Source organism: Eriocheir sinensis, chromosome 37 (genome assembly GCF_024679095.1).
Source record: "Eriocheir sinensis breed Jianghai 21 chromosome 37, ASM2467909v1, whole genome shotgun sequence".
Taxonomy (NCBI): domain Eukaryota; kingdom Metazoa; phylum Arthropoda; class Malacostraca; order Decapoda; family Varunidae; genus Eriocheir; species Eriocheir sinensis.
The window spans coordinates 13,003,116-13,014,070 of record NC_066545.1 but is presented as its reverse complement, the minus strand read 5'-3'; the positions used below and the strand labels follow the sequence as shown (position 1 = coordinate 13,014,070).

Sequence of the window (10,955 nt, the reverse complement as noted above, 5' to 3'; positions counted from 1 at the left end):
TCCTATCCTCTCTGGTCCCCTTCCTTCCTATCCTCTCTGCCCCCCTTCCTTACTATCCTATCTGCACCCCTTCCTTCCAAACCTCTCTGGTCCCCTTCCTTCCCTATCCTCTCTGCTCCCTTCCTTACTATCCTTTCTGCCCCCTTCCTTACTATCCTCTGGTCCCCTTCCTTCCTATCCTCTGCTCCCCTTCCCTATCCTTTCTGCCCCTTCCTTACTATCCTCTCTGGTCCCCTTCCTTCCTATCCTCTCTGCTCCCCTTCCTTCCTATCCTTTCTGCCCCCCTTCCTTACTATCCTCTCTGGTCCCCTTCCTTCCTATCCTCTCTGCTCCCCTTCCTTCCTATCCTTTCTGCTCCCCTTCCTTACTATCCTCTCTGCTCCCCTTCCTTCCTATCCTCTCTGGTCCCCTTCCTTCCTATCCTTTCTGCTCCCCTTCCTTCCTATCCTCTCTGGTCCCTTTCCTTCCTATCCTTTCTGCCCCCCTTCCTTACTATCCTCTCTGCTCCCCTTCCTTCCTATCCTCTCTGGTCCCCTTCCTTCCTATCCTCTCTGCTCCCCTTCCTTCCTATCCTCTCTGGTCCCCTTCCTTCCTATCCTCTCTGCTCCCCTTCCTTGCTATCCTCTCTGCTCCCCTTCCTTCCTATCCTCTCTGCTCCCCTTCCTTCCCTATCCTCTGCTCCCCTTCCTTCCTATCCTTTCTGCTCCCCTTCCCTATCCTCTCTGCTCCCTTTCCTTCCTATCCTCTCTGCTCCCCTTCCTTACTATCCTCTCTGCTCCCCTTCCTTCCTATCCTCTCTGCTCCCCTTCCTTCCTATCCTCTCTGCTCCCCTTCCTTCCTATCCTCTCTGCTCCCCTTCCTTCCTATCCTCTCTGGTCCCCTTCCTTCCTATCCTCTCTGGTCCCCTTCCTTCCTATCCTCTCTGGTCCCCTTCCTTCCCCTATCCTTTCTGCTCCCTTCCTTCCCTATCCTCTCTGGTCCCCTTCCTTCCCATCCTCTCTGGTCCCCTTCCTTCCCTATCCTCTCTGCTCCCCTTCCTTCCCTATCCTCTCTGGTCCCCTTCCTTCCTATCCTCTCTGGTCCCCTTCCTTCCCTATCCTCTCTGGTCCCTTCCTTCCCATCCTTTCTGCTCCCCTTCCTTCCCTATCCTTTCTGCTCCTTCCTTCCTATCCTCTCTGCTCCCTTCCTTCCTATCCTTTCTGCTCCCCTTCCTTCCTATCCTCTCTGCTCCCCTTCCTTCCTATCCTCTCTGCTCCCCTTCCTTCCTATCCTCTCTGCTCCCCTTCCTTCCTATCCTCTCTGCTCCCCTTCCTTCCTATCCTCTCTGGTCCCCTTCCTTCCTATCCTCTCTGCTCCCCTTCCTTCCTATCCTCTCTGCTCCCCTTCCTTCCTATCCTCTCTGTTCCTCTCTCCACCATTTATTCCTTCTCCAGCTAGTACTCTCAACATAAATAAAACTGCTCTGAAATTTTTTGCTAAGTATGAAAATTAACAATGGTCAAAATATATAGACTGTTTATGACTCTTTTATTTGGCTGTGATTCAGGTTTGTGCCATAGCCCAGTTTTTGAGAGTGTATTTTCTTGATATGAGAATTAATTGCAGCAGTGTGTAGTAATTGGCGATCCACCTTCTGTGGTCCTTGCACGAGTCAACAGTAGACTCCTTGCTAATTAATTTGTTGTTTGTAGGACACTGGACAAACAAAGGCTGGGGAGAGCCTCCTTTGTGTAGCGTTTTGCAGACACGTTTGGTACACGGCCATGAAGTTGTCTGTCTGCGCTTGCCAGAAAGTTGCTAATTTGCTCTCACCAAAAATTTTGTACACCCAGTAATTATTTTAAAACACAGCCAGCATTATTTTTTGTGGCCTTACCCTTGCCCAGAAAGAACAGGTCTGCCCGCAACCCTCCTCCTGGTGACAGCATCAAACAAGGAAAGAATCCTCAGCCAGGTTCAGTCCTAGACTCAATTTTTTTAATTACTCTGCTGCAAACGGATGAAAATTGTAATACTAAGTAATACAAGTGAGGTTTGCTCTTGAATATATTATACAATAAAGATGCCATAGTGGGCTGATTCAGTGAAGTAAGATTTTTCTTTATAGAGGCAAGCATTGCATTTGCCTCATCACTTTGCTGGAATGATGACTTTTGACAAGACTGTTCAAGATACGATTGTGAACATTGCACACTAAGCTTGCACATCATCTGTGATACATCCCACTTTATTATTATTATTTTTTATTTGTTATTATGATCAGTAATAATACTAGTATTAATATTATAAGCAGTTGTAGTAGTAGTACTTCCTCGCGAGATTGACCTTCCTCTTGGCCAATCCTCTGAACTCTTTTTCTAGGAGCAGTGATTTGCTGGCTCTTTCCTTTTTTTTTTTTTTTTTTTTTTTTTTTTTTGTGTGTGTGTGTGTGTGTGTGTGTGTGTGTGTGTGTGTGTGTGTGTGTGTGTGTTGCCCTTGAGCTGTTTCATTTACTGTGAAAAAAAAAGATGTAGTAATAGTACCTACTGTTATTAATGTAACTAATAACTATCTAATAAGCAGTTAAGTTGGCATAGAACGCTGAGTAGCAGCATTCTCCATTGCAATAAAAGGCTGTGGTCACTTCATGAAGCTGCTTTGCTCTCCTCACAGTTGTCTCATTCCATATTATTTACCATCACCCGCCCCCAACTCACCTCCACACACAGCGAGGCATGATGGTGGTTTTGTTGTTTTCCATCTGTTTGTCAGTTACCAAAATATCTATAAAAAGATTTGTCACCAGATACACACCAAACATCCCTTGGTGAACATTTCAAACTGATTAACTTTTGGGAACACCGATAAACACTGACTTAATAATCGCCCTCCGTACTCTGCTGAGGCGGACAATAATAAAGGTGAATAAATATAAAGCAACTGGCCGCCTGAATGACTTTGGTCGGCCATATGAAAAAACTCGCTTGTGCTCTGAAGGAAACTGCGAGTGCTGCCGGAGGAAACTTGAAATGTTCTGAACGTGGCTGAGCCCAGGCCGAGGTGCTTAAAGTTTTTTGCTTCCCACTGGATTGGTTCGGTTCATTTCAAAGAAAATCCGATGTCAGCCAATCAATAGGGCGGGTGTATTCTTTTGGATACGCTGTTTTATCATTATTATTACGTATCATTATTTTTATCATCATTACCATTATCATAGTTGCCGTTTTTGTTTACGAGGAACCTTTTGGCGTTCGTTTACCTGATTTTTTCCAACCCTGTCCTTACTTCTGTCTGGCTTGTTGTGTGTCTTCAAAAAAAGCAAAAGTAAAAGAAGGAAACTTGTCTAATAGTGTGGTCACGTCTTTCCAAGGGAAGCGTTGTTTTGTTACCAAGCCGTGGCGGCTGCCTGTTGTGCAGCCGCTCTGTGTGTTCCAAAAAAGTGGTGAGGTTTGGTTCATAAAATGTCTCAAATGATCTCCAGCCTCCCCATGTAATCATCAACGAGCAGTCGTATATTTTCTTGGGCTCATACAAATCCTTCAGAGCAGACCCTCGCACACATTTATTGGTATCAGTCTTATAACTCCCAGGTACTTTTACTTTTGTATTTAATATACCTAAGCATAAAGGTTAGTGATTGCAAGAACCAAGGCGTGGTCCATTACGACCTTACCAGCAAAATAAAGCTGAGTAACTGGCTGTTAGAAGATTAGATAAACATTATACTGATGGTGATTCCGTCATTATTCGCTCATAAAAGTTATATAAAAAGTAGCATTCTTTGTGATACAGTTTCTCAGCTGGAGAATGTCAAAAGGGAAAGGGGAAAAGAAGGGAAGATAAAGAAAAGTAAAAGTAAGAAGAGAGGCAAAGGGAAAGAAATCCTGGGAGTGGAGATCTGGGAAAGAGGAGCAGGTGGGAGGCGGCGGGTGTTGGGTGATGGGGCGGGTGGTGGGCAGCGGGGCGGGACTGAAACTGGAAGGTGATGTCAGATCTGCTTCATTATGATGACTCGCTGCTGGTGCCTGTCCATGTGAGGGGACAGGAAGATAAACGTACATGTGACTCCTTGTAGCTGGAGGGGTCGTGAAAGGCTTCCTCCAGCACATAGTTACTGGTGCGTCACATGTGTTACTACCCGGCCAGATGAAAACTTTTAAGAATCAACCTGGTGCAGTACTAGGTCAGATTCATAATAGACAACTTGCATCAATGGGCTGTCTTCATATCCACCTTTTGGGATACTGTATAGCCATGCACATGTTTAATTAGTGGTTTATATTTCAACAGTATATACCTCTTTTCCAGTGCTACATGCATCATAAAGTATTACAGCTGTTGCCTCATGTGCTGTAATAACGTGGGCACACCTAATGTTGGTTGGTGGGTATTAGCAGTAACCACGTTTAATACTGTGCACACACCTTCCCTTGGTTGTTGGCAAATAGAAGTAACATTTTTTTATTTCTTCATTCCAGGCATGATACCCACGTCACCATCCCCCCCCCTTGATGCGCAGCCCGTCACCTACTGCGAGCCGGCCTTCTGGTGCTCCATCTCCTACTACGAGCTGAACACCAGGGTGGGGGAGACCTTCCATGCCTCGCAGCCCTCCCTCACGGTGGACGGCTTCACTGGTGGGTGGCAGGGCATGGGAGGAAGGTTTTTCAGGGGCGTGGAGTCGGAGTCGGTAAAGATATCTCCAACACCGACTCCTTTACGATATGTGTGGTGGCGTAGCTGGGTATGGTGTGGTGGGGTTTGATATGCCTACCACTGTACTATAGAAGAGGAGAAGGGGGATGAGGGTGAAGTCAGAGTATCAACCTTAAAATTTCATGGATTTGGAGTCAGTCAGAATTTTTTGTATCTGACTCCACATCCCTGAGTATCTATTGGTAAGGTGTGATGGGGCATGAGAGGATGTTTTCTTAAATATTAGAGTATCCAATGGTAGGGTTGTATGTTTGGGTGTGCTGAGGTGGCATTAGAAGAAAGAGATATAGAGCAGATTTGTCGGTGAGTGAATGTGAAGGGAGCTTGATTGGGGTGGCAAAGGATGAACTGAATTGCCCATCATTAGCTGTGTTAGGGATAGAGGAGTGTAGAGTAGTAGATGACTATTGTGGGATATTGTCGAAGCATTGAGATACAGGGCAGGTGAGTTGTTAGGTAGGTGGACAGGTAGGAAGCCAGGTGGGTCGTTAGTGCTCATCCCGGCCTTCCCACTCAATCCTCTCCCTTCCTTACCTCCTTTTATTTGTACTGTTATAGCTTGGTTGAATGCTTGCTTTGCTGAGGTGAAAGCTGAATACCTCTCTGATTCTTATTTTTTCAGTCCCAACTAGCGCAAGGTGGCTATTGAATGGAAAGGTGGTTAGAGCAGATAGTTTAGTAGTGCAGTTCAGAAGTTAAGCTCTCCATATGTATGCCTAGTGTGGCAGGGAAGGATAGATGTAATGTTGAAATGTCAGACTCTGTAACAAGAAGTGGCTCCCAAGGTCCCCTGTAAGCCATAATAATCCTCAGCAGCCTCTACAAACCCTAACCTCTCTCCCTGCAGACCCCAGCAACAGTGAACGGTTCTGCCTGGGTCTGCTGTCCAATGTCAACCGCAACCCGGTGGTGGAGCAGACGCGCCGCTACATTGGGAAGGGTGTTCGCCTCTACTACATTGGCGGGGAGGTGTTCGCCGAGTGCCTCTCCGATTCTTCAATCTTTGTCCAGAGTCCAAACTGCAACCAGCGGTACGGCTGGCACCCGGCCACCGTGGTGAAGATCCCGCCAGGTGGGTGCCCTGGCCTGGCATGAGGCAGGCCAACGGACCTCCACAGTCTCAGAAATGTTTACACCTATTCATTCTTATCTATACCTAATAGTGTCATGCCAAGGCCAGTTTTTGTCTTACGACAATAGCACAAAATAGTAAAGTAAAAGAAAACAAGTTTTGGGTTGGGAAGTGTTCTTGGATTTTCAGGCTGTATGAAGGAAGAAAATATAGAGCAGTCTATTACAGAGTTTATTAACAATAATGTAGGGTTGTGGAGGTGAAGCTGATAAGGTGCCTCTGACCCCCCCCTTACCCCCCTCCCAGGATGTAACCTAAAGATATTCAACAACCAAGAGTTTGCACACCAGCTGGCCCAGAGTGTGAGCCAGGGCTTCGAGGCCGTCTACCAACTCACTAGGATGTGCACCATCCGCATCTCCTTCGTCAAGGGCTGGGGTGCAGAGTACAGGTGAGGCCTTGGGCACTGCTGGCAGGAAAGCAATTACACAAGAACATTCTGATGAGTCCTTGAAGTAGGCCAGAATAAACAATAGTATAATACAGAGGACATTTATGATCGTTGTTAATAATGAAGAAAGAAAAAAGGCATAGACCCTCACAAAAGTAATTCAATAAATAATTTATATATATATATATATATATATATATATATATATATATATATATATAGATATATATATATATATATATATATATATATATATATATATATATATATATATATATATTAAAGACTGAATCCAAGCAAATAATAAAAAGTGTAATAGTAAACACTCCCCTTTGGTCTTACTGTCACACTTTTTTATTTGCTTAACTTCAGTCTTCTCTGTTTGTAAATCCTGATCTTTCTTTGTATTAGATTTATTTAATCCAGTCTTCAAATCCTCATTACTGTACTTCATTATGTTAGGTGCATTTTGTGCTCACCTTAGTGTTGTAAAGAGTGTGTTGTGAGTGATGGTGTCATTGATTACTGAGTGTCCCTCTCCCATCCACCCCACACAGAAGGCAGACGGTCACCTCCACGCCGTGCTGGATAGAGCTACACTTGAATGGCCCCCTACAATGGCTGGACCGTGTACTGACACAAATGGGCTCCCCCTGCCTCCCCTGCTCCTCCATGTCTTGAGTGGGCAGCAGGCATGGCATCAGCAGCAGGGTATTGGCTCCTTGCCCAGACCCTTGGAAAGTGTTTTGCTGAGACGGAGACATTGCTCGCTTGTGTCTGGTGGAGTGACTGTCGGTCTAGAGTACCCCGTTTTAATGAGGCTGTACAGGGCAGTGTTGACGCCCTTGGTGGCTCAGTGGCGTGTGGAGTGTTGTGGACCCCGAGTTTGCTGTGGGGCAGCATGCATGGGGCTGGCGGTGTGCTGTGCCGGGACCAGAGGCCAAACAGACCCCATGTAGCGCCACTGAGTCTACTGTGTTGAACTCAAAGGATGTGTGAGTGCTGCAGTGCATGACCCCAGTGCCAAGGATGTTGGAGGTGTGGTCAGCTGACAGCCTCATCCTGGGGAGGGAGAGAGTGAGGAGGGGTCTGCTGTTGTCTGAAGGGAGTCCTGCTGGCAGTGTGGGGCTGCTGTGGCCGAGGCTCGTGGAAGCTGAGACTGTTGTTCATTAATCATTTTCATATTGCATTTTTTCATTTTATAGATTTAAAACTTTGTGTCCTGAAGGAGATAACACATACTCAGTTTGTCATACATTAGGTCAATTTTTATGTTACAAGTATTTAACATGTTGGGACATTCTGGTTTTATAGTTTTGAATTTAATTAAATTAATTAATGAAATATACATTGCAATAGATTATTTAATTTTATTAGTTTTATTGTTAATTATATGGTCATCATTATTGTTATTGTTGTATTTTTATACGTAAATGTGTGCTGTATCACACAGTTTGAGGTTTTGAGGCATACTGTTCACAGATATACCTGGAATATCCATGACAGTAAATGGAGTCTATTTTTAGTCTTAAGAAACTGCGTCCAAGGGTTTATTTTTGATGGTGTTGTGATGAGGTTGTCGTGTGTGTGTGTGTGTGTGTGTGTGACTTTGTGTATGGCTGTAGGTATGGGTGTGGGTGGGTGTGAGTGAGTGACTTTGTGTATGGCTGTGGGTATGGGTGTGTGGGTGTGGGTGAGTGTGCATGACTGTGTATATGTGGGTTTGTGTGCATGTGTACAGTCACGATATGAAGTGATGTCGCCGCTCTCAAAATGTTTCGTACGGGAGCATTTGAAAGTAACAGAAGTGATGTGTATTTATTGTTTATGTTATAATGTTTCCTTTTAATGATAATCTATAATACGTTGTGATGTAAAACACAGTAAAATAACATAGTAGTCCCTGAATTACAATTATACATTCATTTATTTAAAAATCATTTGAATGTCATGTGTTGTCTTCAGTACTGAAGACAACCTTGAAATGATTTAGCTCACGTCGTGCTTATCTTTGCAAAACTGTTGTTATATCGTTTAAGATTTAGGCAATATATATATATATATATATATATATATATATATATATATATATATATATATATATATATATATATATATATATATATATATATATATATATATATATATATATATATATATATATATATATATATATATATATATATATATATATATATATATATATATATATATATATATATATATATATATATATATATATATATATATATATATATATATATATATATATATATATATATATATATATATATATATGTTTTGTTTTTTGTTTTTGTTTTGTTTTGTTTTGTTTTTCTGGGTCATTCCATGAACTGTCTTCTGCAGTTATTAATACACACGCACAGTATGACACGAAGCGAATGGACAGTTACTGGCATTACTTTGCATTTTATTGGTTAAGAAACGATCAAATAATAAGGTTTCACATTAAACACCTTTTATTCACTATGATGGCGCTTCTTATCATAAGCATGGGATCTGAAATATATAGTAACATTGCTCAGTAACGATGATGAATGAAGAATGCTTTCATAGGCAGGGTTGCCATATCTGAACTCTCAAAATTCCGGACGCCTCTACGAACACTCGACCATAGCCTAATGTTTGGCAACGCTGCGATTAGCCTACCCGCCCGTAACCACGATCACCACCTCCATTTCAAAGCCATATATTCTTATTTCCCCACCTTCCTCGATTATTCTATGGCACTTATAAGCTGTGGACATGTTCCGTTGATCACCTCCAAGCATTAGAAGTCTACATGAAGCTTTTGTCATCGATATATAGACCAAGAAATGCAATGATGTTTGCGATCGGCGGCAAAGAGTGAGCTTGGAGTTACACAACATGACTATTCTAAAGCTATTTATTCTTATTTTTCCATCTCCGACTATCCCTTGGTAGTTATAGGCTGTGGGCATTTTCCCTTGATCACTGTCATGCATTAGAAGTCCACGGAAAGCTTTTGTTATCGTTATGTTGACCACGAAAGGCAAAGAGTGAGTCAGGGCTGAATAATAGGTATAGTAAAATGGTGCGCGGGCGATGACGTCATCATCAAACGAGAGTATAAATTAAATAAATTACGCCATCCTAGTTTAGGATATCGACTAATTATGCATGTCCTATATATTGTGCATATGTTTGATTTATTGTTGTCAACAATGATCATGAAAAGATTATTATACTTTCTGTTTGAGTAATATGTCGATATTTGGACTTCATTTGACTTGTTCCTTGCTGAACGAAAATATTTCGACAACTCTTCGTAAGACATCATTGAATATTTCTTTTCTATTTTTTTTCTAGCTTGTAAAATATATTTATTTAAGTTATGATAAAGATACAGGAAAATAATGGTACTCTTGAAAATATATAACGATACTTGTGTGATCGAAAATAAACATACACGGCGACATCACTTCATATCGCGACTGTACATGCATGTGTTTGCATGTGGGTGGGTATGTGAGTGAATGGAGAAGTGAGTGACTTTGTGTGTGTGTGTTGGTGTGAGTGAATGACTGTATGTGTGTGTGTGTGTGTATGTGAGAGAGAGAGAGAGAGAGAGAGAGAGAGAGAGAGAGAGAGAGAGAGAGAGAGAGAGAGAGAGAGAGAGAGAGACCACGATTGTGTGTGTGTGTGTTGAAAAGCACCTACTGACAACACTCAATCATAAACCTGTCATTATGTTAGTCATTTACTTACTGGAGGCAACATAAGTCAGGCTTTAGATTTTATAATCACCTTCTGTCTCGAGAAGAGTGGTAAAGAAATATGTGTATATACGTACATATTTTTAGACATGCACACACTCACTGCTGTCAGTACATTATTTGTGGTAAAAATATTTGCATTTGCTCAGTGTTTTTAAAGGGGAATAATGAAGTCATGTGTCAGTATTAACCAAGATGAATCACTGGGAGCGGTTCCCTGCGCGGGGAGTGCCGTGGCTGGCCTAACGTCTGGTGGGTCTGTGGTGCAGAGGCTGGTCATTTGATGTCAAGGGATGTTTCATAAACCTGGTGGTCATTTCTTTTCAGTGAGATCATTTCTGTTACACTGACAAAAATAAATGTAAACAGTCCCCCTGTTTGTGACATCCTGGCTGAGGGACTTCTTACTTTGTCCCTAAAGCATTGGACACTTGACAGCTCCTTAATTGTGTTGTCTGATTTCACGGATCACTACCAAGCAGCGCGAGTCAACCAGGATCACATGGCAGCTTGCGGCTCACCACTGGGCTGTCCTTCATCGGAACAAACCACCAGCGTGTGGGACATCTGAGTGTTGGGCTCAGGGCTTCAGGCTTAGGCTTGGAGTGTGTGTGTTGGTAAGTGCACACTTGGGCTTCATCAGTGAAAGAGAATTATATTCATTCAACTTCTTTGCTTATTTTATATAAATGAATAAATAACAATAAATTGTTGCCTGAGTATTTGGCATCGTTTATACCTGTGCACTTTTTTCACTTCCTCGAAATATTGTTGATGAAAGTGAAACAAATAACAGGCCCATAATTTTGGCATATTTTGGTGCATGTGTGGGGGGTGGGGGGGCACTAGAGGACATATAGGTTCATGATAGGGGGATAGGGTGGTGAGCAAAGCAAGCATGCACAGGTTGGAGAAATGTTTTGAAAAATGAGCACTCTTAGGGGCATTTGAGGCCCATATAAGAAACATTGGGGGGTAT

General features: G+C 42.7%; 1 protein-coding gene across 2 annotated transcripts in view; it reads left to right on the top strand.

The window, feature by feature from the left end:
- The window catches only part of LOC127008278 (mothers against decapentaplegic homolog 3-like), an 86,376-nt gene extending 78,789 nt beyond the window's left edge, over nt 1–7,587 (top strand). For both annotated transcript variants that reach the window (XM_050880078.1, XM_050880079.1), the window contains exons 4-7: nt 4,458–4,616; nt 5,543–5,767; nt 6,074–6,218; nt 6,776–7,587. In XM_050880078.1, coding sequence (XP_050736035.1) covers nt 4,458–4,616; nt 5,543–5,767; nt 6,074–6,218; nt 6,776–6,899 — 653 coding nt within the window. In that variant the 3' untranslated portion in view covers nt 6,900–7,587. The remainder of the gene's footprint in view (nt 1–4,457; nt 4,617–5,542; nt 5,768–6,073; nt 6,219–6,775) is intronic.
- The last annotated feature ends 3,368 nt before the right edge of the window (nt 7,588–10,955 follow it).